Consider the following 27944-nt stretch of genomic DNA (forward strand, 5'->3'; position numbering starts at 1 on the left):
TTCAGATTCAGTCTTTGTCATCACGTGCTTTTGCGCCACAGGTTCCAGCTAAAACAGGAGCAGGAAAACGGCCGTAATGCCAACATGATGTTCAGCACCACCGGGGATAAGCTGAGGAGGACAGAGGAGCAGCGACAGTTGGAGGTTCAGGAGAAGCAGAAAGTGGAGCTCACTCTCAGGAACCTGGAATTGGAGATGCGAATACTGCTCAACAACAAGAAACAGGTTGAAATCAACAAAAGGGGTATTTTAATGAGACCCTGTGAGTGGGCAGCCAACATTGACAGTTTGTCCGTCACGCCCACAGCTAGAGGAGGACCACAGTCAGACCCAGACGCTGTTGGCTCAGGAGCGCAGCGCACGGACCGTGCTGGAGAATCTGCTTAACAGTCACGTGCGCAAGCAGCAGGAGATAGAAGAGGAGAACAAGAGGAACATAAACAAGAGTAGCGAGGTCAGTCCCGCCACACTAATAGCCAGCCAGTTTGCGCAAAAGACAGTTAGCCATGATTGATTTACTAATAAAGCACAAGCACCAAGAATCTTTAAAGTAATAAAACATGTTTTATTTTCTAAAAGAGTATTTTTTTCATAGGGCAGCTAAAAAAAACATTTTTTTACATACTAAGCAATTTTAGCTATTGTTGACTTTCATTAAGGTTCTGACTGGACATATTTGATTCATTCTAATTAATAAATTGTTCTGGTGGTGTAATTATACACACAAATGCGAGGGTTGTACCAGGAAAGGCGTCCAGCGTAAAAACTAAACTATATTTCTACGGCGGTCTTACACTAAGGGTTTTTATGGTCAAATCTCATTTGTTAGATTTACCCCATAGTCAACAATCAGTTATTATGCTATTTATAGTTGTATTCATTTAATTAATGTAAATATTAGGTACATATGTTATATAGACCAGGGGTTGTTAACCTTTTTGACCACCAAGGCCCACTCAAATATTAATACTGTATTAGTCATCTTACTCTTGATTTTAATTGCATTCAATAACTATACCTAGCCTTCTTACAGTTTAACACAATACACCTTGTCAAATGATACAAAACCATGTGTAAATACTTGAGAAAAAAATTATTTAACATACAATTACATGTGTGGATGTTTCTCAGCATTCAGACAGTTATGTTGTGCTAAAAATATATAAACTAACTTAATAATGAATGTATTTCTTGGTGAAACTGTCAATAAAATGGAAGTTCAAATGAAAATACAGCTTCAACACTTTAAGTCATGAATTTTTGCTTTTAAGAAACTTCTCTATGACTTTGGCTCCAGACTTATTCTGTTTGTTTGATATTGTCGATACTGCCACAAGTGGTGGAAAAGGGTTAATGTTAAAATTATGGAATATGACAGAATCAGATGACTGCCTATTTTGTTGTCAGGAGTCTGAATCCACCCTGCATTTGTTTTTGTATTGTCATATTGTGTCTTCGTTTTGGGTGGAAGTTGAAAAAACGTGTTTAAGGATTGGTTTGTTTATGAAGCTTGATGTGGTTTCTGTTATTTTAGGAGAGTTCATTGACAGTCATGATTTAATCAATTTAATTATAGTACTCGGTAAAAGGTTTATTTTTAAGGCCAACAACAGATATTCACTTAGTATTACTTTCTTTAAAACATTTATTCAATATTTTTTAACTTTAGAAAGTTACGTGGTTGAAAACAATAATGATGCCAAAAAACATAAAAAAGATGGGAAGTCCTCAAAGGCTTATTTTGAAAGTGTAATTATGTTTATAGATTATATGCTATCTGTTGTTGTGTTCCCTAATTTGAGTGACCTGGACATAATCTGGACTGTACATAAATGCTTTTTCTGAAAATGCAAATTTGTTTATATATTATATGCAATCTGTTGTGTTCCCTAATTATTTTTTTTCAGTGTACATGAATAAAAATGTGTGTGTTGTTGAGCCCGACTTGGACATTATCGGGACTGGACCTGGTTTTAAAAACCCTTTAAACAAATCTAATTTCATTTACAATCTGGTCTGGTGAAGATAGGGTCCTTTTAAAAAAAATAAAATAAAAAAAACAAGATGAATAAATACACATTTTCTTGGATAAAAAAGAAAGTAAAACAATATAAAAATAATTACATAAAAATAGTAATTAATGAAAATGTTAGTGGACCAGCAACACATACAATCATGTGTGCTTCAGGGACTGTGTCCCTTGTAGACGTGTTGTCCATGTTGTGGGAACCAGAATATTGGTAGCAGAAAGAAACAACCCCTTTTGTGTGAGTGGGTGTGGATGAGTGTGAATGGGGCAGGGAGTTTTTTTTGGGTTGATGCACTAGTTGAAAGTGTATCTTGTGTTTTTTCTATGTTGATTTAATAAAAAATTAAATTAAAAAAAAAGATACAATTACATGTGTGGATGTTTCTCAGCTACAGTTATGTTGTGCTAAAAATAAATAAACTAACTTAATAATGAATGTATTTCTTGGTGAAACTGTCAATAAAATGGAAGTTCAAATGAAAATACAGCTTCAACACTTTAGTCATAATTTTTTGCTTTTAAGAGACTTCTCTATGACTTTGGCTCCAGGCGTATTCTGTTTGTTTAATATTGTCCATACTGCCACAAGTGGTGGAAACGTGTATTACAACTAAGAACCACTGTTGAGGAACGAATATTTTGGGTGGCCCTCTATGGTTAAGAAACACTGATATGGACTGTAAAAACTTCCCTTGATGTTAGAGCACCATTAGGGACGGCGTGGCGCAGTGGAAGAGTGGCTCTATGACTTTGGCTCCAGGCATATTCTGTTTGTTTAATATTGTCCATACTGCCACAAGTGGTGGAAAAGTGTATTACAACTAAGAACCACTGTTGAGGAACGAATATTTTGGGTGGCCCTCTATGGTTAAGAAACACTGATATGGACTGTAAAAACTTCCCTTGATGTTGGAGCACCATTAGGGACGGCGTGGCGCAGTGGAGGAGTGGCCGTGCGCAACCCGAGGGTCACTGGTTCAATCCCCACCTAGTACCAACCTCGTCATGTCCGTTGTGTCCTGAGCAAGACACTTCACCCTTGCTCCTGATGGGTGCTGGTTAGCGCCTTGCATGGCAGCTCCCTCCATCAGTGTGTGAATGTGTGTGTGAATGGGTAAATGTGGAAGTAGTGTCAAAGCGCTTTGAGTACCTTGAAGGTAGAAAAGCGCTATACAAGTACAACCCATTTATCATTTATTTATCTTTCTCTTTGACAGTCACTTGCGAATGTGTTATATTTCAAATGTTAATTTAATGTTGTATTAATAAATAGTGCACGTCATCATTCACAGGCCTTGTCTCAGCTCACAGAGGCCAGCGACAGAGAGCGTGAGCTGCTCCAGCAGATTTCTATATTCAAGGAGCAGCTGAGCACCCTCAGAACAGACCTTGAAAATTCCCAGGCCAGCAGCAGCATCAAGCAGCGAGACCTTCAGGAGGAGAATAAGGCCGTCAAGGAGCAACTGGACGAGGCTCGGCGAGCTCTCCGAGTCAACAATGACACCCTGAACCAAACAGTCTTGGACTTCAATAACCAAACGGCTGCCTTGAAGTCCGAGTTGACCGTGACTGCGACCCGCCTGGACAATGAGCGCCAGACCCGTGAGATGATGGCGACGGAGTTGGAGTCAGTCCGCGCCCGCCTGACCGTGGCTCTGCAGGAGGCAGAGCGTTGCATGGCAGCTCAGTCAGACACAGAGAAAAGTCTACTCCGGGAGAAAGAAGAACATCATCGTCTTAAAGACAGGCTCTCAAGTTAGTATGAGTTCAGTTTTCTTAACTTTACACTCGCACGTCAGATTAGGGGTGTCAAACTCATCTTAGTCATGGCTGCCGTCAGAGGGCCGTTTGTAACAGTAAATATAAAACAATGTCCTTTCTACCATTCCTAAAAGACTCTGCAATTTAGCCTCCAACAAATAACAGGTGTTAAAACATTCTGGTCACTGATGCTCGCTCCTTTGTGCCATTTGTTTGGGTGATTCTGAATATTTTGGTCGGGTATTGGTCGATCCACAGCGATCGTTCTGCCAAACAATACCTCAATGCTAACTGCGGGAAATTACGCTTGGCATTGCCAGTAGAATTGCTTGTTTGCATCTCAACGGAGGTTTTTCTCACTACGATAGGCAGTGTTGGGACGCGTTACTGTAACGCCGTTAGTTTCGGCGGTAACTAGTAATCTAACGCGTTATTTTTTTTTATTCAGTAATTTAGTTACCGTTACTACATGATGCGTTACTGCGTTATTTTACGTTACTTTTGATGTAGTATCGGCTAGAAACAGAAGCGCTGCGGTGTCGTTCTTCTGAATCTTCCTCTGTCACAAGCCGGAGAGAAGAAAAGAGGCGCGGTCTATGTGTGTGTGGGTGTGGGTGTGGGGAGGCACACACGTGAAACAAAAAAAAAAAGTTGTTGGCACGTTCAGTCCACACACAGCGTGGTCATGGCGAGCGGAGTAACGGAGGAGCTTGAACGCCCCCACCATTGAATCGGTGTATTTATTTTTTTTATTTTATTTTTTTTTATTTTTATTATTATTTTTTTTTTATGTCCTGTCCAGCTTCTCAGGCAAATCATATAGTTGATGTAGATGCCCATGTCGGCTGTTCAGATTTACTTTACAAAAGAGAAGTGTAGGATACTTCTCTTGTTGCCTTATTTGTATTTGACTTTATTAAATGTATTTATATTATCATTTAGTGCAGCCGGGCCGGAGCAGGAGGGGATAGAAAGAGAAAAAAAAAGAAGACAGAGGGGGAAATTTTGGGGACAAGAGGGGGATTAGACAGAGAGACAAAAACAACAACAGCAAACAACAACAACAACAACAATAGAGCAACATCAGCAAATATGACATGTACAAATATGATGGTAAAAGTAATAGCAAATAAGCAGTTAGCAAAAAATAATACAGAAATGACAATGAGCATTATTACACTACAAATGGATCAATACAAATACCAATAGAAATAGCGCTATTGATAATGAACAATACCAATAATTTACCTTTATTATCAACAATACAGTTGTTTAAATGCAACAATACATATACGTAATGATAACTTGAGATACGAAAGAATGCAGAAAAATGGAGGGGGAGAAAGAGAAGCAACCTACATTAACCTTGTAGATTGTTATAGTCACAATAGGTTAAGCTTTGTCAGTGTGCCATGTGTTACACCCAGTTTACCCTAGGGCAACAACGTTAATATATGTTTGATGAAACGTGATTATGTGCATGAGTGTAAGTATGCATATGTACTTGTATATGTACAGAATGTGTATATGTGTTTGTACAGTGAATGTATATGTACAGTATGTGTATGTGTATGTTTGTATATTGAATGTGCGTGTGGATGTACGAACATTAGGTAGGTAAATATGTACTGTATTTGTGTATGTATGTGGGAGCGTAGGTACCTATGTACGTATGTGAGCATATGTGAATTTGCATGTACAATACATTCGACTCCCAGAGTGCGTGGGAGCCAGAGCACGGCCCCATCACCCCCGAGAGCCCAACCCACAAACAGGAGGCGTGTTGCCCAGGGAACCAGGGACCACCGCCCCCACGCAGCCAAGCCGGCCAGCGACAGGAACCCCAGAGCCCGACCCACCGTACCGCCAACAAGGGCCAGCAGCAGGCCGCAGACAGACGCACCCGGCAGAGGACAGGGCACGAGAAAAGCAGGGGACAGCCAGACCCCAAGCCAGCGAGAGACCACACCCCACACGGGCAGAAAGGCGAGACGCCCCGCCCGAGGGACCCAGAGACTCCCCGCAACCGGACGGGAAGACCGCCCCCGCCCCACCGGCAACCGGGCCCCCACGAGCCCACCCCCCACCCCCCACCCCCGGAGAGCGCGGCGAGGCCAGCCCCCGGCCACCCCACCCAAACCGGCCGCCGCAGGACCACCCAGGCACAGGGCCACGGGAACCACCCACCCCACCCGCAGGGACCCCAACGATGGAGATGGAACAACCAGCAACCGCCCCGCCGAGCCCCCCCCCCTGAGGGAGGGGAAAAATTAAAAAATAATATTAATAAAATATATTAAAAAAATAAATAAATAAATAAATTAATTAATTAATTAATTAATTAAAAAAAAAAAAGAATTAAAAGAAGATCACAGACATGCTGACAAACAAGGTCACTACCCCAGCAACTGGCCGACTCGCAGCACCTCGGAATACCTTGCAGCACCAAGCTACCACAATAGACGCAGGGACTAGGCCCAACAGGCCCCAACCAAGACGGGCACCCGGAAGGGATGGACAGCGGGACCCAGGAGCTCCAGACACGCAGTTCGGATGCAGTAGCCTGAGGCGTCGACCCCCGTCTGACAGGCAGGCCCAGAGCGTACCCCCAGAAATACACATACATACATACATATATACATACACATACACACATACACGTATACATACCCACACATACACATATATACATATACATACACATATGTACACATACACATATATAAACATACATACATACACACACATATACATACATATACACAGTTCGTCAGCCCCTACAGCCATCACGCGCGCGCGCTGCCACCAGTCACAACATCAGCCACACCCCTGCACCAGACCCAGCAGCCACGGGTGCCCACACCACAAACAAACGGCAGCAGAAACAGCAGCCGCAATAACCCCAGACAGCCAGCACCAGCCAATCAAATCAAAGCGATCAAAAAAAAAACTGCGACCAGCAACCACACGCCACCAGGGCCATGGAGACCAGCCGGCGCCAGCCCGCCGGTCAGCTCGAACGCCAACACGCAAACAAGAGACACCAACAACCCCCCCAACCAAAAGGCCCCCCCACCCCAACCCAAACCCGCACAAACACACCACCGCCCAAACAACCGAGACACAGCATCCAGACCAGACACGGGGGCTGCGCCGCCACCACACCAAGTCACCAACAGAGACCCCACAGCGCAAGGTCGGGCCACACGGGCACGGACCCCATCCAACAGGAAGTGAGACCCGCGCGACGCCACACACAAATAAATAATAAGATTAAAAAAAATAAAAAATAAAAAAATAAAATAAAATAAAAAATAAAATTTAAAAAATAAAATAAAATAAAAATAAGTAAATAATAAAAATAAAAATAATAAATACATTAAAAATAAAAAAATATATATAACAATCGGTGTGTTTATAAGTGCAGACTCGGTTGTGCAAAACGAGGGTTTTAAACACATGCTGAACGTGCTTGAGCCACGTTACGACATACCATCGCGCACCCACTTCAGCAATAAGATTGTGCCAGATCTTTATGAGTAGGAGAAGAAAAAAGTTGTGGATGAACTATCCCGAGCATCATCTGTTGCGCTCATGACAGACGGGTGGACGTCCAGCGGAACTATAAGCGCTCACTTCATCACAGCAGACTGGGAGATGAGAAGACACGCCCACCTCAACCGACGCACGGTTGAGGTGGGATGTATAATGTAGCCCAGAAGAGTCAGGGCTGCATGGGATTCTGGGTATTTGTTCTGTTGTGTTTATGTTGTGTTAAGGTGCAGATGTTCTCCCGAAATGTGTTTGTCATTCTTGTTTGGTTTTGGTTCAAAGTGTGGCGCATTAATAGTAAGAGTGTTAAAGTTGTTTTATATGGCCACCGTCAGTGTAACCTGTGTGGCTGTTGACCAAGTATGCCTTGCTGTCACTTGCGTGTGCAAGTAGAAGATGCATACAACAAAATGCCGGGCTGGCACGCTGTTTGCACGGATTGTAGAGGGCGTTAAATGCTGTACCATCATGGCACGCCCTTATTATTATTGTTAGGGTGAAAATACTAGAATATTAATCCCGGGAGTTTTCTGCGAGAGGCACCGAAATCCGGAAATCTCCCGGGAAAATCGAGAGGGTCGGCAAGTATGCAGCTGAGCCGCATCAGAGTGATCAAAGAGCCGCATGCGGCTCAGGAGCCGCGGGTTGCCGACCCCTTCACTAGATGGTATGCACCATTGCATTGCTTGACTGAATGTATCTCCACAGGCGACACCTCCAGCCAGCATGAAGCAGTCAGCAGCCTCTCCCAGAAGCTGGCGAAGGCAGAGGCGCGCGCAAACAGCACGGAGAACCAGGCCCATCAGGCCACAATGCAGCTGACGGAGAAAAACCTTGTGCTGAACACCATACAGCGTGAGAACGACCAGATAGCCGCACGGGTCAAAGAACTGGAGGCCGCTCTGCGCGCCGAAAAGGAGCTGGTGACTCGGGCCGCAGCGCGCCAAGAGGCCACACAGGAGCGCTTAGCCCAAGCCCAAAGTGAAGGCATGTTGCTACGGCAACAGCTGGAAGAAGCCCAAAATAAAGGCGTCGCAAAGGATAACGCTGTAACAGACGCACAGAAGAGTTTCACTGACATTTTGTCCAAGCTTCGTTCCGACTGTGAGGAGAGAATACACCTAGTGCAGGACAGGAATCAGGACCTGGCCGCGAAGGCTGCCGAACTTCGAGAACGCATTCACCAATTAGAGGAGGAGAAAAATGAAAGAGAAGTAAACTCACCTCCCTGGATAACAAGACGATCCTCACCTATCGTTAAATCACGTCAACACATTCAATGTTCTCTGGGTGTTGTCCTGTTTCAGGCTAATCACAGGCAGCTGCAGCAGGACTTGGCCGACTCGTTAAAGAAGCTGTCAATGTGCGAAGCTTCTCTGGAGATCAACACAAGATACCGCAACGACTTGGAGGAAGAGAAGAATCGGCTCTTCAAAGACGTTGACAAGCTAAAAGGAAAGGTAATCAAAAGAGTACAGCGCCACTTTATGTTTACGTCTTTTCCCAGTCCCTTTTGGTGACTGGGTGGGGTGGTCGATAGAGAACAACTTGGACATTTGCAGCCGGCAGGAAATAGTTTTTTTTTGTGGTTCGCGACTTACAGGAGGTTCTCTGTCCATGAACAAGATCCGTTTCTACAGTCGATACTACAATGAACAAAAATATAAACACAACACTTTTGTTTTTGCTCCCAATTTTTATGAGTTGAACTCAAAGATTTAAAACTTTTACTATACACACAAAAGACCTATTCCTCTCGAATATTTTTCATAAATGTGTCTAAATATGTGTTAGTGAGCATTTCTTCTTTGCCAAGATAATCCATCCCACCTCACATGTGTGGCATATCAAGATGCTGATTAAACAGCATGAGTATTGCACAGGTGTGCCTTAGGCTGCCCACAATAAAAGGCCACCCTGAAATGTGCAGTTTAATCACACAGTACAATGGACATGTTGCGAGTTTTGAGTGAGCGTGCATTTGGCATGCTGACTGCAGGAATGTCCACCAGAGCTGTTGCCTGTGAATTGAATGTCCATTTCTCTACCATAAGCTGTCTCCAAAGGCGTTTCAGAGAATTTGGCAGTACATCCAACCAGCCTCACAACCACAGACCACGTGTAACCACACCAGCCCAGGACCTCCACATCCAGATCTTTTTCCTGTGGGCAGTCTAAGGCACACCTGAGCAATAATCATGCTGTTTAATCAGCATCTTAATATGCCACATCAGTGAGGCCGATAAATGTGTTAAAATGTAATATCGGGAATTATCGAAGTCGGTTTTTTTATTATCAGTATCGGGTTTTTTATTTTTATTTTTTTATTAAATCAACATAAAAAACACAAGATACACCTACAATTAGTGCACCAACCCAAAAAACCTTCCTCATTCACACAAAAGGGTTGTTTCTTTCTGTTATTAATATTCTGGTTCCTACATTATATATCAATATATATCAATACAGTCTGCAAGGGATACAGTCCGTAAACACACATGATTGTGCGTGCTGCTGGTCCACTAATAGTACTAACCTTTAACAGTTAATTTTACTCATTTTCATTAATTACTAGTTTCAATGTAACTGTTTTTATATTGTTTTACTTTCTTTTTTATTCAAGAAAATGTTTTTAATTTATTTATCTTATTTCATTTTATTATTTTTTTTTAAAAGTACCTTATCTTCACCATACTTGGTTGTCCAAATTAAGCATAATAATGTGTTAATTCCATGACTGTATATATCGGTTGATATCGGTATTGGTTGATATCGGTAATTAAAAAGTTGGACAATATCGGAATATCGGATATCGGCAAAAAGCCATTATCGGACATCCCTAATCAATACTATTTCTTGTGTTTTGTTGTTTGTTTTTTTAACAAACAAAGCCGACATGTATTTTATTCCTTGGCATATCTTACCTGTGTTAGGGATGAAACAGTATGAACATTTCATATAAGGATTATTCTGACTAAATGATCGTGATACTGTTTGATGACTATATGCATGCTTAGCTCACAGAGTGTAGTCGTCTTTTATAAAAAAAATTAAATTACAATTAAAATCACATTTCATCTTTAGACTACACGGGACTGGTTTCAGCATGTTAAATATTAAAGTGGCCTCCGCATTCCTAAAATTTCCTGTATGTGGACCTTTGGGACGGCTGTCATTTAAGAAAAATGTTTTTGGTCAAAGTTGCTGATGCGGCATGTGCTCTGTCATGCAGCTGGAGGAAAGAGAGGCGCAGTGTTTACAAGCAGAGAAACAAACAAACGAGCAAAGGGTTCGTCTGGACGAAAGAGAGAGAGAACTCGGCGCCGCTGCTCAGAAGCAGCAGGAGGCGCTGTCTGCTGCGGCCGCCTCCGATACCACTGTCAAACAGCTGGAAGAGGCCGTGCAAAGGTAAACACTTACTGCGCACAATTTCGAAAGTGCATTAACATGTTTCTCTACACATTCTGTTCTCCTTATATCCACGCTAGGCTGGAGATCGAGAACGTCAGGCTGGAGGCTGCTGCAAAGCAACAGTCCAACAAACTGGAAGCACTTCAGAAATGCTCTCAAGAGGATGCAAAGGTGAGTGCTACAAATATAATCATTGTATGTTTAAAGTATACAGCACACCACAGTGCACATTAACTTACAAATATTTTAAATCACATACTTTGTTATTGTCGCTATTTTAAGAAATGTACTTCTTTCCCAGCTCTCTGACAGTCCAAATGGAGGAATGGTTGGTGTTGTGGATTTAGTCGTACTCTAGTTTGTCTGTGTGCGTCTTTTAGACTTTCTACTGAATAAAACCCAGTGATCTTTCTGTGATTTCTCTCGGAAATCCATCACTCAGATGATGCACACAATCATTAAATGTAGCAGATATGCATATGGACACTGTTTATTAATTTTGGTTTCTGGGGTCCTTAGTAGAGATCGACCGATTATCGGCACCGATATTTGGCATTTTGACCTATATCAGTATTTTTTGTTATATTTTTTTTACAACAACAGCAGAACTACACCAGCACATTCAATACATACACATATGATACCAGTATTTAAAATAGTAATATTTTCTGAAGTAGATAGTAATAACCACTGCTAAAGCACCACCCCGTTTGCCGTGCGTAATAAGTTTCCTTTTTTTTTTTAAATTAATTTAATAATAAAAATTACTCACATTGTCAATTATTCTCCCCAAATATGTTTTGATATCTGACAAGGCATTTATATGAGTTCTTGTGAGAATTCTTCTCCGATCTGCTCAGCTGCTTTTACAGCAGCGCTCATGCCCCCCTGCTTACCTGTCAAAACTTCGATTTTTTTTGCCGGAAAATTTAGTTTTTGTCCTTCTTTCCTGACGTCTTCCCGGTTCCGTTTTGTTTGTCTTCGCTACTGCAGCAATCGAGTTGTTCCAACAATCGCAGCGTTGTATATATCTGCCAAAAATCCAAACTTTGTGTAAATATCTTGACAAATAGGAGACTTATTATATAAGTAAAGAAGGGTAGGCAGCAGCTCACACATTCTCATACTTTCTGTAACATCCAGGAAGAAATTATGTCAGCCAGCTTAAAAAAAAAAGGTCTCAACTATAAACTGCGTGAAGTAGCCCAGAATTGTTTTTATTTAAATGTTCACGAGGAAACCTTACAATGTATTACATCCATAAACTGCTATAAAATTGAGTAGACGGCGACTTATTGTGATGTCGAGAAATCCTGTCTTTTTACCAATTTCCTGAGATGTTTATTAAAAAAAATTGTTAAAAAGCCTAGTCCAACTTTTTACTGACATAAACTATTCATGTTTAGCTACCTTTAAGGAAAATTAATCCGGGCTCCATGACTACTAATACCGTATTTTCCGCACTATAAGACGCACCGGATTATAAGGCGCACCTTCAATGAATGGCCTATTTTAAAACTTTGTTCATATATAAGGCGCACCGCATTATAAGGCGCATAGAATAGACGCTACAATAGAGGTTGGGGTTACGTTATGCATCCCGTAGTTGCGAGACCTGTTGTGGCTCAATATTGGTCCATATATAAGGCGCACCGGATTATAAGGCGCACTGTCAACTTTTGAGAAAATTGGAGGTTTTTAGGTGCGCCTTATAGTGCAGAAAATACGGTAATCAATATCAGCCCTGAAAAAAACATAACGGTCGATCTCTGGTCTTTAGCTCCTCTTTGTTTCAAGCTGCATGGTGCATGTTAGAGTCCTCTGAACTCTTTCAAATACATTTTCAGGTAGACGATCGCTTCTGCATTTCGATGTTTTATTTTATCTTGATAGGTCAGAGATCATCTGGAGGGTTTGGTGACAAACCTCCAAAGTAGTAAAATGGCACTGGAAGACCAACTCAGTAAAGAGGTGAGTCGTGTGCAGTATTTTATGACTTGAATGACACTTTTCTCTTTAAACCAGGGTTGTCCAAACGTATAGAAAAATTGAAGTCTGTGTGGACCACTTTGAGAATGTTCACATTTATTGGATTATTATTAAACGTGATGAACAAAATCTAAAGTCGGTCAAGATATATTAAGCCATTCAAGAAAACAATGACAAATCTGATTTGTGTTATGTTGTATGTGTTGTTAGTGTGTTTATTCTTGTTGAAAACTTTTTAGGGGTCCAACAGACAACAGCACAAATCCCACATAAAGTGCAGATATTTTTAGAACCTGATTAGATGCATACAAATAATAAAACAACCGATACTATAAGACACAGTTAGTCAGCCATTTTTGTTTGTTGGAGCCATTTTTCAAAGATTTAAGGCTGTTTTTTTTGTCTGGCCCAAATCTTCCTTAATAATGTTCTAATGTATGTGTGATTTAATTTCTAGAATATGTTGCAGACCGTAAAAAAATACAAGCTGCATGTCACAAATGGCCCCTGGCCACACTTTGGACACTGCTGATTTAAACTCTAACCTGTTGCATCTCGTTTGTTTGTAAGGTGCAGAAGCAAAGCTTACTAACGAACAGCGCCCAAGACACTCAGGCCATGTGGGAGGATGAGCTGAAGAGCCGCTCTAAGCTCGGACTCCGTCTAGCCGAGCTTGAAAGGGAGAAAGGAGAACTGGGCAGCCAGGTAATCTTTGCTATGAATAAACAAATGTTTACTCCTGCCTGACTCCACGCTGTAGTCGGTTAATGGCTTATGGCGTGTCTTGTTTCTAGGTGGAAATAGAAAGGAAGAAAGCCAAGAAAGCAGCAGAGCAGAAGAACGCAGTCGACTCTCGCCTGGAACAAGAGATGGAGAGAAACACGGCACTTCAAAAGGAGATGTACAGGTGACTCCTAAGCATATTTTCTAATAATGGAGCTTACAAGTGTTTGTGTATGCTTTTTTAAGGTTGGGTCATGGTATTTATTGTGTTTTGGATTCAGTGTGTTTATTAGCTTGAGCCTTGAAAAAGTTCCCAAGTCCAGTGCGTCAGTTATTTTCTGTCATGACTAGGGATGTGCCGATCGATTGACCACTGATCAGCATCACCTGATTTTTGTGAGGAAGTTTGTGATTGCCTTTGCCGATTAATGCATTTTATTGGTTAAGACTGTATTTATTTTCAGTACGCTTGCTGACAAACAGCTACCAGCTATCGTATTTTTCGGAGTATAAGTCGCACCGGAGTATAAGTCGCACCTGCCGAAAATGCATAATAAAGAAGGAAAAAAACATATATAAGTTGCACTGGAGCCCGGCCAAACTATGAAAAAAACTGCGACTTATAGTCCGAAAAATACGGTAATTATGTGTTTCCAATCAGCCATTCGATATGGCGGAAAACTGTATCAAATGTTTTATATCGGTCAATATTGATAATTATTTATGCTTTTTATGACCTCTGGAAAATAGGGACCAGGAAAAAATATATTTAATGTAAACCTTTTTACTTCAAATGTAGCCTTCCTCTGATTACGATACCCTTTACAATCAAGCCAGAAAGGAAAGGAAATGTCAACACAAGCATGGAAAGCACTCGAACAATGTAAACAAAATTCTAAACTCACATTGAACACTTAGCAATAACTTCTTAAATCGAAGGTGCAACAATGAGGAATATGTAAGAATTGCTTAAAAAATGTAAACAACTATTTTGTGCAGGTTTAGTGCCAGGAATTTACAGCTGGGCTCCAAAGGGTGAGCGCGAATAAGGTGGTGTGGTATTAGTGGTCTTGCTGGGGACGAGAGCCTTGCATCATTTACAGACCAAATTGGTCTGACTACGGTCTGTTTGATAAAAAACAAAAAACTGCCATACTGTCGTGGTAACCTTTCCTGTTTTATCGACAATGTGTTCGCTCTCCGCAGCACTCATTTTTAGTTTCTCGTCTCGCTCCATGCAACGAATCAACCGCCACACAACAAGATGGCGAAACCAAACTTGATAGTTGATACTGTTACCTGATTGGCTGATTCTACTCCCAATCGCTTTCTGTGTTGCTCGGTTACCAGAGAGCGAAAGGCTTTGTTCATGCAACCAACCTTGCTTTGCAACTTCCGTTTTCTTCCTACATAGAAACAATTATAATTGTTCAATGTTTTATCAAACTTTTTTTTTAAATTGATATAGATAACTTGTCTATCGTGATATATACAATAATATGGTTGTATTTTTGCTTAATTCCTGTGAGAATCCTGCTTATGACTGAAGCATTAAAGAGTGGGACTATCCAGGACTCACTGCAGTGTGATCAGACATCCACCAGATAGCTTCTGTTAGCAGATACAACTATCATCTAGTTCTCTTTTGAACTCATCAGGTCAATAGGGCTTCACTCGTGCTTAAACTGAAGAATGAGGCAACAATACATCCTTACATACTCCATCGTTTTATTGCCAAGCCCTAGTACACAGTGTGGAGCCACTCTTCTAAGCTAATAATATTTACTTTCATTATATCTTGTATCACTGTATCTTAAGTATCATTATCAAGTACCATTGTGATCACCGCATGACACGGCTGAACATATTACACAAAGAAGGAGAGAATAAGGAACTAGTTAGAATATTGCGTTGATATTTTTAAACTCTCACTAGCACTCACTGTAAATAAATGGAAAAATTTACAGTTGATAAACGTGATTAGTATCGGTATTGATACCAGTTGATCTCAGTCATCGATGATTGGAATCGGCAGCATAAAAACCCTGATTGGAACATCCTTTGCACAGACATTTTTTTGTGACGGCTGAATTGAATTACAATTAGAATTCGATAGTATTTATTTATCTGTACCGAACACGAAGCGTGTTACCTTCTTTATTGTGATGCTGACAATGACTCATTTTTTCTTTTCATTCCCGTCACAATCTTCTAAATCTCTCCACCTCTATTTAGATCTGTACTCGTATTCCTGTGTACTTCTTACTTCTACTGGGTAGAACAGGGAGCCTGTTGAATAGATTGAGCACTGCTGCCCCCTAGCTGCAGGCTTGTGTATTGTTCTAAAACGACTACTACAGTGTGTAACCCAAGTAATGTAAATCTCCCTTGCTGCTTGCGACACTGCTGCCCTCAAGGGTATTTGAGAAAACTGCTTTAGTCCAAAAGTTTACTGACTAGTGCAGGGGTCGGCAACCCGCGGCTCTAGAGCCGCATGCGGCTCTTTAGCGCCGCCCTAGTGGCTCTCTGGAGCTTTTTCAAAAATGTATGAAAAATGGAAAAAGTTGAGGGGGAAAAAAATATTTTTTGTTTTAATATGGTTTCTGTAGGAGGACAAACATGACACAAAACTCCCCAATTGTTATAAAGCACACTGTTTATATTAAACATGCTTCACTGATTCGAGTATTTGGCGAGCGCCTTTTTGTCCTACTAATTTTGGCAGTCCTTGAATTCACCTTAGTTTGTTTACATGTATATCTTTCTGCGACTTTCTAGGACGTGTTTTATGCCACTTATTTTTCTGTCTCATGTTGTCCACCAAACTTTTAATGTTGTGCATGAATCCACAAAGGTGAGTTTTGTTGATGTTATTGACTTGTGTGGAGTGCTAATCAGGCATATTTGGTCAGTGCATGACTGCGAGCTAATCGATGCTAACATGCTATTTAGGCTAGCTATATGTACATATTGCATAATTATGCCTCATTTGTAGCTATATTTGAGCTCATTTAGTTTCCTTTAAGTCATATTAATTCAATTTATATCTCATGACACACTATCTGTATGTAATATGGCTTTTAATTTTTTGCGGCTCCAGACAGATTTGTTTTTGTATTTTTGGTCCAATAAGGCTCTTTCAACATTTTGGGTTGCCGACCCCTGGACTAGTGTATTGTTTTTATGCTACTCAATCTAGGCTACGAACTCTCCTGAAGACTGCTAAGAAGAAGCTGCGGGATCAGGACAGAAGCGCTGGAGCTGACTTTTCCTCTCCAATGGACAGTCTCAAGATGGAGCTGGGAAGACACAGCCGGGCCGATAGATCTTTTGAAGGGAGGAGGGAAAAGGTATGTCCATTTGATATTTGATGAATGACTTCTACCTCCGCCGATGTATCATATTCCTTCATCTTCCTTTGTACAAACTGCCACCAGGTGAACGACCTGCAGGGGGAGCTAGAGAGGGGCGCGTACCAAGGCGCCCAGCTGGACAGGAGGCTGCTGGAGGAGGAGGTGCAAAACCTTAAACGCAGAGTGGAGTCCTCGCAGGTGGAGCAGAGGCAGATAGAGCAATATCGCCATGAGATAGAGGAGAAGGCCCGACAGGAAATAAAAGAGAAACTACAAGAAGTCAACCTCTTCTTGCAGGTAAGATAACACTGAACGGGTAAATATGTTGCACTGGAAGATACGGGATGTACAATCTGTGGCCATTTAAAGGGGAACATTATCACAATTTCAGAAGGGTTAAAACCATTAAAAGTCAGTTCCCAGTGGCTTATTTTATTTTTCGAAGTTTTTTTCAAAATTTTACCCATCACGCAATATCTCTAAAAAAAGCTTCAAAGTGCCTGATTTTAACCATCGTTATATACACCCGTCCATTTTCCTGTGACGTCACATAGTGATGCCAACTCAAACAAACATGGCGCATAGAACAGCAAGGTATAGCGACATTAGCTCGGATTCAGACTCGGATTTCAGCGGCTTAAGCGATTCAACAGATTACGCATGTATTGAAACGGATGGTTGTAGTGTGGAGGCAGGTAGCGAAAACGAAATTGAAGAAGAAACTGAAGCTATTGAGCCATATCGGTTTGAACCGTATGCAAGCGAAACCGACGAAAACGACACGACAGCCAGCGACACGGAAGAAAGTGAGGACGAATTCGGCGATCGCCTTCTAACCAACGATTGGTATGTGTTTGTTTGGCATTAAAGGACACTAACAACTATGAACTAGGTTTACAGGATATGAAATACATTTGGCAACAACATGCACTTTGAGAGTGCAGACAGCCCAATTTTCATCAATTAATATATTCTGTAGACATACCCTCATCCGCGCTCTTTTCCTGAAAGCTGATCTGTCCGGTTTTGGAGTGGATGTCAGCAGGCCAGGGAAGCTAGGGTCGATATTCTTCTCTTGATCATCTTCGGTGGCATAAGGGACGGTGTGAGCCAAGACATCCAGGGGGTTTAGCTCGCTCGTCTGCAGGAACAAACTGCCGCCATTGCTTGCCGTGCTACCGAGGGCCTTTGTCCCTGAATTGCTCACACACTCCGGCAGATTCAATGGGGGTCTGGCGGAAGATTTCTTTGACTTTATCGTTGGAAGTGCATCTGCTTTGAGTGTCGCAGGATATCCACACATTCTTGCCATCTCTGTCGTAGCATAGCTTTCGTCGGTAAAGTGTGCGGAACAAACGTCCAATTTCTTGCCACTTTCGCATCTTTGGGCCACTGGTGCCGTCCCTGTTCGTGTTGTTACACCCTTCGACAACACACCGACGAGGCATGATGTCTCCAAGGTACGGAAAACAGTCGAAAAAACGGAAAATAACAGAGCTGATTTGACTCGGTGTTTGAGAAAATGGCGGTTTGCTTCCCGTTGTGACGTCATCGCTCCGAGAGCGAATAATAGAAAGGCGTTTAATTCGCCAAAATTCACCCATTTAGAGTTCGGAAATCGGTTAAAAAAATATATGATCTTTTTTCTGCAACATCAAGGTATATTTTGACGCTTACATAGGTCTGGTGATAATGTTCCCCTTTAACCCTTGTGTGGTGTTCATATTGTTGTTACTCAGCCAGTGTTTGTGGGTCTGATGGACACGTTGCATTTTGTGGCTTTTAATGCCTCACAATCAAACACTTTTATGTTAAAATATTGAACAGATGTTTACCTTATCCCAAAAAACATCTGTAATGAAGTGCTTCGAGAGGCTGGTGAAGGAATACATTGTCTCCAGACTTCCCCCCATATTCGACCCATACCAGTTTGCTTACTGGCTGAGTAACAACAATATGAACACCACACAAGGGTTAAGATGGGACTTAAGTACCGTAATTTCCAGGCACATGTTTATAAGCCGCAACCACCAAATTTTTGGACAAATTCAATTTTGTACGTATTTTGGCCAAACCCGTCTTATTAGCCGCAGCTACACACATTGAAACATTAAAATATTCACATAGGCACTTGTGTTTATTCACAAATGTAACAAATGACCGTAAGCTACAGACCCTCATTTAATATTATGTATAGCTATACAACCGAACCGAAACCCCCGTACCGAAACGGTTCAATATAAATACACGTACCGTTACACCCCTAATATATATATATATATATATACCGGTATATATATATATATATATATATATATATATATATATATATATGTATATATATATATATATATATATATATATATATATATATATATATGACCCACAGTATGACATTAAGCTACTGACCCTCATTTAATATTATGTATATCTATGGGCCCACATGTATAATATCAATGTTAATGTAACTGAGAGTGTACAAATGGACCCAATAACCACTACCTCTAGGGGTCCCCACACCCCACTCTATTGATTTAGAAAGAAAAAAAAGAGAGGCACTAACTAAAATCCTTTAAAAAAAAAAAAGTTCTCAACAAAGTACATTGTACAATAGGCAGCAACAGTTAAAAAATGGAGCAAAACCGTATTATGTAAGAAAAAATAATATTAAAATATTAGTTTTTAATGTATGTATACCTTTTTTTTGCCTTTTCAAAGAAAATGTATGCATCATAGAAAATAATGCCATGACTTCATAATGACCACGCCCCTACCACTAGAGGTATTTTGGCAATCTGGGGAGAAACCTGAAATACACATGTGGAGGGGAAAATGTCATCCATCCATCTATAATCTACCGCTTGCCCCTCTCATGGTCGCGGGCGGCTAGAGCCTTTCAATTGTTAATAAAGGTCAGCCTCAAATAAACAGGAAACTGCGCGTGTGACGTAATCGCGTTAGACCACATGAAAAGTTGTCATGCCTTTAGATTAACCATTAAATAAACCATTCCCTAAGGCAAAGAAAATGACGATCATATTTTGTACAGAAGTAATACAGTGTAATTATTTAAATTTACACTTTTGTACATGCCACAATGACTCGCCTGCTGATGGCATCATATAGCGTCAAAAATAAAATGTGTCCTCTTTATTTTCTCCCAGATGTACACATATTACAAGGTGGAATATGTTAAAGTCATACATTTTGAGGTATCAAACTCAAAAGGAAACGCATGTAATAGGCTCTCTTGGCCTTCTTTAATATGTACGCTGTTAATGAGCTGTGATTGGAAATATTCCCAACTTGACTACATCTACTAGACAAATTAAATATGATTGGATTTTGTTTCTGTAAACATTTTTGTGTAGTTTTTATTTGTTGACTGAAACTTAAGTTAATTTTGGCATCGTCAACGGGCATTTGTTTTGAATTGCTTTTGTCTTTTTTCTGGCAGGGGAAAATAGACGATAACTAACACGAAAATTGTTAAGACAATGAAATTAACACTGCACCATGACCCATTCGGCAATTGTATTGGTCTAATGCAGGCATGGTCAATTATTTTAACTGAAGGGCCACATTGGTCAGTAAAAATGTGTCTGGGGGCCTGCATGTGTGTGCTTATGTATAGTATACACACACTTACAGTATACTGTGTATATATATATATGGCATGATAACAGCAGGATATTTCTGTGTAACAATCATGTGACTGATGATTGTGTGACAATATTCACCAGACTTATTTTAATTCTGATTTTTAAAGGGGAACATTATCACCAGACCTATGTAAGCGTCAATATATACCTTGATGTTGCAGAAAAAAGACCATATATTTTTTTAACCGATTTCCGAACTCTAAATGGGTGAATTTTGGCGAATTAAACGCCTTTCTAATATTCGCTCTCGGGAAGCAATCCGCCATTTTCTCAAACACCGAGTCAAATCAGCTCTGTTAATTTCCGTTTTTTCGACTGTTTTCCGTACCTTGGAGACATCATGCCTCGTCGGTGTGTTGTCGAAGGGTGTAACAACACGAACAGGGACGGATTCAAGTTGCACCAGTGGCCCAAAGATGCGAAAGTGGCAAGAAATTGGACGTTTGTTCCTCACACTTTACCGACGAAAGCTATGCTACGACAGAGATGGCAAGAATGTGTGGATATCCTGCGACACTCAAAGCAGATGCATTTCCAACGATAAAGTCAAAGAAATTTGCCGCCAGACCCCCATTGAATCTGCCGGAGTGTGTGAGCAATTCAGGGACAAAGGCCCTCGGTAGCACGGCAAGCAATGGCGGCAGTTTGTTCCCGCAGACGAGCGAGCTAAACCCCCTGGATGTCTTGGCTCACACCGTCCCTTATGCCACCGAAGATGATCAAGAGAAGAATATCGACCCTAGCTTCCCTGGCCTGCTGACATCAACTCCAAAACTGGACAGATCAGCTTTCAGGAAAAGAGCGCGGATGAGGGTATGTCTACAGAATATATTAATTGATGAAAATTGGGCTGTCTGCACTCTCAAAGTGCATGTTGTTGCCAAATGTATTTCATATGCTGTAAACCTAGTTCATAGTTGTTAGTGTCCTTTAATGCCAAACAAACACATACCAATCGTTGGTTAGAAGGCGATCGCCGAATTCGTCCTCGCTTTCTCCCGTGCCGCTGGCTGTCGTGTCGTTTTCGTCGGTTTCGCTTGCATACGGTTCAAACCGATATGGCTCAATAGCTTCAGTTTCTTCTTCAATTTCGTTTTCGCTACCTGCCACCACACTACAACCATCCGTTTCAATACATGCGTAATCTGTTGAATCGCTTAAACCGCTGAAATCTGAGTCTGAATCCGAGCTAATGTCGCTATAGCTTGCTGTTCTTTCCGCCATGTTTGTTTGTGTTGGCATCACTATGTGATGTCACAGGAAAATGGACGGGTGTTTATAACGATGGTTAAAATCAGGCACTTTGAAGCTTTTTTTAGGGATATTGCTTGATGGGTAAAATTTTGAAAAAAACTTCGAAAAATATAATAAGCCACTGGGAACTGATTTTTAATGGTTTTAACCATTCTGAAATTGTGATAATGTTCCCCTTTAACATGACCCTGAGCTTGTTTGTGTTATGTTTTTTGACACAATATTTTAGCTGCAAAACGTGTCACACATTCTGCTGTATGTGTGCTTGGTTTCCTTTTTTAAGGAACACTTTAAACGTGTGTAGGTTGTTCAGCGTTGGTGAAAGAAATTCCTAAAATGCCATAGGAAAGTGTGAAAGCTAAACACACAATACAAACAATCACAATATGACTGATTGAATGCTAAAAATATTATGACAGACCACCTCAAAAAACGGAATGGAATTTTACAGCCTTTTGGCTGAATAAAAGAATGTACATGGAAAAATTAATGTGGGATTTGTAATATTAACTATGAACGATAAAACACTGAATATTAGGAACGTATGTACGTCTCAAGATCGATCTTTTACCATATAACAAAATGCAACAAATATGCACAGCGAAATATGAACAAAAACAAAGGACAAAAAACACCCACAGATCCATACAATAATAATCCATATGATATCACTTCTCTGCAGAACAGGACTTTGTTGGAGAAATCTGCTTCCGCCGGCCAGTGAGATGTGACACAAACATCTCACTGGCTGCTCTGAAAATAAACCCCGCCCACTGTGCTTCTTGCCTGGTCTGCATGGAGCTGCTGTGACATAGATGACTGTAATAATTAGGGATGTCCGATAATGGCTTTTTGCCGATATCCGATATTCCGATATTGTCCAACTCTTTAACTACCGATACCGATATCAACCTATAATTGCAGTCGTGGAATTAACACATTATTATGCCTAATTTGGACAACCAGGTATGGTGAAGATAAGGTACTTTTTAAAAAAAATAAAAAAATAAGATAAACAAATTAAAAACATTTTCTTGAATAAAAAATAAAGTAAAACAATATAAAAACAGTTACATAGAAACTAGTACCGGTAATTAATGAAAATTAGTCAAATTAACTGTTAAAGGTTAGTACTATTAGTGGACCAGCAGCACGCACAATCATGTGTGCTTACGGACTGTATCCCTTGCAGACTGTATTGATATATATTGATATATAATGTAGGAACCAGAATATTAATAACAGAAAGAAACCACCCTTTTGTGTGAATGAGTGTAAATGGGGGAGGGAGGTTTTTTGGGTTGGTGCACTAATTGTAAGTGTATCTTGTGTTTTTTATGTTGATTTAATTAAAAAGATAAATAAAAAACGATACCGATAATTTAAAAAAAAACGATACCAATAATTTCCGCTATTACATTTTAACGCATTTATCGGCCGATAATATCGGCAGGCCGATATTATCGGACATCTCTAGTAATAATCTGTGTCTCACTCTAAAGTGCAGATTATACCCATTCGAATACTCTCCATTGTTCACAAGCCTTACGGTAATTTAAAAAATGCATGGCATATCATATTGGGGCCTGCAGTTTCGTTGGTAAGGGTTAAAACAATTATTTGGAGACATCCGGCTGGCCGTAATTTTCCCATGTCAGGTCTAATGTGACAAGGCTAAATTTATTGTCGGCATGTAAAGCTTGTGAACACGGAAAATCCATAAATTAGCTGCAGCATTGTATGGTTGAAAGTGTGGGGAAAAGTAGTGGCTTATAGTCTGGAAATGATGGTAAATTCCTCAGATAAGATTCAAGACCTTTTGAAAGAAAGGAAGATTAGTTTTGATTGATGCTAAACCGCTGTGTCTTAAAATGTATACCCTCAATGTTTCTCTTCCAGTCCCAAGCGGCCACACAGGAGGCAGAAAACCAGATTAAAGCGGCCAATGAAGCCAGCCTGTGCTTAAAGATCCAAGAGCTAGAGAGCGAGCTGAACCGAACCAGAACCGTCCAACATGACACGCTCAACCAGAGGGAGTCCACGCTCACAGAGCTGGAACGATACAAAGAACTGTACCGAGAGGAGCAGATGCTGCGCAAGTCCCTGTGTGCTGATCTACAGAGGTTTGAACATAGCCGCTTTTAAAGACACACGGTGTAATCAAACAACTGAGACAATGTGCTGTTGCCTGTCTTCAGTACAAACCACCAGCTCACAGAAGCCAGTTCCAGGTTGGTGAACGAGCACAGCAGGGCTTTCATCGCCTCCCCAGGACCACTAGGGGGCGTGGTTCCCCTAGTTTCACCAGCCAGCACATTGGGGGCGCCATACAAGGGCTTTGCCTCAAGACTGCTCAACACTTCAGTGGCTGAAGCACAGAGCAGCAGTGTGGAGGACTATTTGGCCCAGGTATGTCACAATAATGTGTACATTAACCCATGCAAGGTGCTCTGTGAACTACTTATACATACATATTACACCAAGGATCAAAGCTGTCACAACATTACAACACCTGAAGTTTGAGAGCATGTTGGCACCACATTGGCTGTATCGTATGACCGCTAACAAGCTGGAGGATTCCTCGGCAGCAGCGTTAAGTCTGCTGTAAACCAAGCTGCAGCCTACAAAGTAGGGCTGCACGATTTTGAGGAAAAAAACCTTATTGCGATTTGTCTCTCTAAAGTTGCAATTCGATTTGCGATTTTTATATTTTGTACAAAAAAATGCATAAAACTGCAAAAAAACCAACTGAAGGAAGACATGTTACTTTTAGACTGTCAATCAACATATTCCAATCTCAAAGTGCCACACATTAAAACAATATACAATAATTTACTTCCAAAAATATTTGGCTTTGTGCTGACATACGCAGAGCTTTTGTCTACATCACGCTGTTAAACTGAATCGATAATTGATAAAAACTATACAGTGTTTATAATTTAATGTTATCACAATATATACAGCAGGGGTCACCAACCTTTTTGAAACCAAGAGCTACTTCTTGGGTACTGATTAATGCGAAGGGCTACCAGTTTGATTACACACTTAAATAAATTGCCAGAAATAGCCAATTTGCTCAATTTACCTTTAACTCTATGTTATTATTAATAATAAATTATATTTATCTTTGTGGAAACACTGAGAAATCATTAAGATTAATGATTTCTCACAATAAATATATATAGAAACAGATAAATATCAATATGCAACACTTTATTTTTATATTTTCTCTAAGTGCACATTTTTCAAATTGAACATTTTCAAATGATCACTTTTAAGACAGTCTTGTGAAATCACAATATCCCATTTTAACTAGCTAGCCACTAACATTTTTTAATAAATCATGAATTACTTTGCACCATGTTTGTACAAATAATAACTCATGTAAAATAAGTAAACTCTCAAATTTTTAAATAAATCATGTACCACTTTGAACTGGACACCAAATCTGTTATCTGTTTTTTTGTCAGTTAGTGAAGACCAAGTCTCTAAAATATTTTCTTGGATTTTCAGATTCTATTTGAGTTTTGTCTCTCTTAGAATTAAAAATGTCGAGCAAAGCGAGACCAGCTTGCTAGTAAATAAATAACATTTAAAAAATAGAGGCAGCTCACTGGTAAGTGCTGCTATTTGAGCTATTTTTAGAACAGGCCAGCGGGCTACTCATCTGGTCCTTACGGGCTACCTGGTGCCCGCGGGCACCGCGTTGGTGACCCCTGATATACAGTATATATATTATTATTGCAGGTAATTTTTCGAAAGGATATCAACTTTTATTTGTCATTACTGTAGAATAGTTTACTATTGTACTGTAATTGCAAGGTAAATAACTTTGTTATCCTGAATAAATAAACAAAAAATAATCTGGACTCATTTCTGTAAGCAGATATTGAACAGCTTAAAATGCATTTTTTTCCCAGTTGGAAAAATGAGGTCCGACATTGTCTTATCACGTGATCGCGGCATTCTTGCTCGTTTGTCTGTATTGATGGGCTTATATTGCCCATCCGATTTGAAGCTGAAATATTTCCACAACGGGACATTTGGCTTTATAATCGTCATTCCTCCTAATTTGTGTTACTTTGCGGTACTTCTCACTGGCGCGTCACAAGGCTTTCTGTACTGTGTGCGTGTTGGCGGCGGGCCGAGACAAAGATTGTGCATGAGTGAAAAGAGGGGTCACTCTTTTCACTTAATTCCACTGTTACATAAACAAGCTCAGTTGCGAAGAGCGATGAACAAATTAAGACGTCTTTAGAGATGAACAAGCGCGAGACTCAGCAATTCTGATTGGCACTGTCACTCAAATGCCGTTGACCGTGGAGAAAAAAAAAAAAACTCAGCTTCTTGCAGTTATTTACCGCACTAATTAAAACCTTGATGTAGATTTAGATTAATTGTGCAGCCCTTCCACAAAGCCAGTACATACATAATTAATGACGGTTAGGCCTACCTTTGATGCTTTTAAAATAAATGTGTGTCGTAGTATCCGGACATCCCCAAAAACATCACAATGTGTTTCCGCATCGGCCAGATCCAGTGGCTATTCTCTAGAGCACATTCAAACGTGGATTCAGAAATGACATCTTTGTGCATCTTCATGGTACAGCTAAGCTTTGATGAGTCATAAAGGCTATCATACTTAACCTCTGATTGGTCAAACAAGATCATTTAAACTGGCCAATGGCTCTTTAGGATGGAGGTGCATGTAAAGGGAGAGGCTTCTTTTAGAGCGGGGGGTGTCCAAGGTGTGCCCCGCAGCTCATTGTGCATCAATTTGCCTAAAATGTATAAAAAGAAAAAAAAGATTCTTTGTTTAAATTCACATTTTTTGACCAACTTGAACCATTTGATACTGAAAAATCTAATTTCATAAACTTTCTTTCTTTCTTTCTTTCTTTAGTTTATTTCGAACATGAACACACTTACAGCATAATACATCACACAATTTCATATAATTTTATTTTACATCATGCCCGAAAAGGAGTAGGAAGAAGCAAAGCTTACCGGTATTTAATCCTACCCCTTTCCCACTTCGGAGCGTTTACAAATATATAGAATCATTTACTGACCTTTTTATATAATAAAATAACATCTATGAATTAGTATACACAACAGTTTTGTAATATTTAATTAATTAATTCAGTCATTATTAACATACTGAGATGAAAAATATCTTATTTCCAATAAGGTTGGAAATATTTCTCATAATTCTTCTTCTTTGTACTTTGTAAGCACTATTATTTTGAACAACCTCTTGAACTGGATCATATGAGTACAATTTTGAACTTCTTTACTTAATCCATTCCATAATTTAATTCCACATACTGATATGCTAAAAGTTCTAAGTGTTGTATGTGCATATAAATGTTTTAAATTATTTTTTCCTCTAAGGTTATATTTCTCCTCTTTAGTTGAGAAGAATTGTTGTACATTCTTTGGTAGCAGGTTATAGTTTGCATTGTATATCATTTTAGCTGTTTGCAATTTTACCAAATCATCGAACTTTCATTTTTTTAACTCAATAAATAAAGGGTTTGTATGTTCTCTATATCCAACATTATGTATTATTCCATACTTGCTAACCCTCCCGGATTTTCCGGGAGACTCCCGAAATTCAGCGCCTCTCCCGAAAACCTCCCGGGACAAATTTTCTCCCGAAAATCTCCCGAAATTCAGGCGGAGCTGGAGGGGGCGTGGCCTGAGTCCACTTTCCCACAATATAAACAACGTGCCTGCCCAATCATTATAACTGTAGAATGATCGAGGGCGAGTTCTTGGTTTCTTATGTGGGTTTATTGTTAGGCAGTTTCATTAACGTCCTCCCAGCGCGGTAACAACACACAACAGCAGTCATGTTTTCGTCTACAGTAAAGCAGTTCGTCTGCGTAAACAGCAATGTTTTGACACTCTTAAACAGGACAATACTGCCATCTAGTGTATTTGATGAAAGCACTTTTGTGCGTGCCACACAGCAATGCATCATCACCCTGTTCAGCATGGTTAGAAAGATAGTGACAGAGAATAAAACAAGGATGGACAATTCAACCCTTAACTCAACAATGACTAGATGAGGGTTATGTGTGTGTATATGTGTAAATAAATGAACACTGAAATTCAAGTATTTCTTTTATTTATATATATATATATATATATATATATATATATATATATATATATATATATATATATATAAATAAACTAAATATA

At 40.2% G+C, this 27944-nt stretch overlaps 1 protein-coding gene and 1 long non-coding RNA gene across 11 annotated transcripts in view; one reads left to right on the plus strand and one right to left on the minus strand.

The window, feature by feature from the left end:
- The window catches only part of ankrd26 (ankyrin repeat domain containing 26), a 77160-nt gene that overhangs the window by 43455 nt on the left and 5761 nt on the right, over positions 1 to 27944 (plus strand). For 7 of the 10 annotated variants that reach the window (XM_061924885.1, XM_061924887.1, XM_061924886.1 and 4 more), the window contains 15 exons: positions 42 to 225; positions 308 to 454; positions 3322 to 3784; positions 8051 to 8556; positions 8650 to 8802; positions 10575 to 10750; positions 10831 to 10924; positions 11055 to 11081; positions 12647 to 12724; positions 13313 to 13447; positions 13537 to 13649; positions 16665 to 16815; positions 16903 to 17115; positions 23634 to 23857; positions 23933 to 24143. In XM_061924885.1, the coding sequence (XP_061780869.1) occupies positions 42 to 225; positions 308 to 454; positions 3322 to 3784; positions 8051 to 8556; positions 8650 to 8802; positions 10575 to 10750; positions 10831 to 10924; positions 11055 to 11081; positions 12647 to 12724; positions 13313 to 13447; positions 13537 to 13649; positions 16665 to 16815; positions 16903 to 17115; positions 23634 to 23857; positions 23933 to 24143 (2875 nt within the window). The remainder of the gene's footprint in view (positions 1 to 41; positions 226 to 307; positions 455 to 3321; positions 3785 to 8050; positions 8557 to 8649; positions 8803 to 10574; positions 10751 to 10830; positions 10925 to 11054; positions 11082 to 12646; positions 12725 to 13312; positions 13448 to 13536; positions 13650 to 16664; positions 16816 to 16902; positions 17116 to 23633; positions 23858 to 23932; positions 24144 to 27944) is intronic. The other 3 variants (XM_061924888.1, XM_061924889.1, XM_061924891.1) reach the window with 3 other exon arrangements.
- On the minus strand, positions 45 to 26301 carry LOC133572148 (uncharacterized). Its single transcript, XR_009810494.1, has 4 exons — positions 26188 to 26301; positions 11650 to 11784; positions 260 to 379; positions 45 to 183 (listed from the first exon to the last, which is right to left on the minus strand). It is a non-coding gene; the product is annotated as an uncharacterized lncRNA (long non-coding RNA).

This window comes from Nerophis lumbriciformis, linkage group LG29 (assembly GCF_033978685.3).
Source record: "Nerophis lumbriciformis linkage group LG29, RoL_Nlum_v2.1, whole genome shotgun sequence".
NCBI classification, from domain to species: Eukaryota; Metazoa; Chordata; class Actinopteri; order Syngnathiformes; family Syngnathidae; genus Nerophis; species Nerophis lumbriciformis.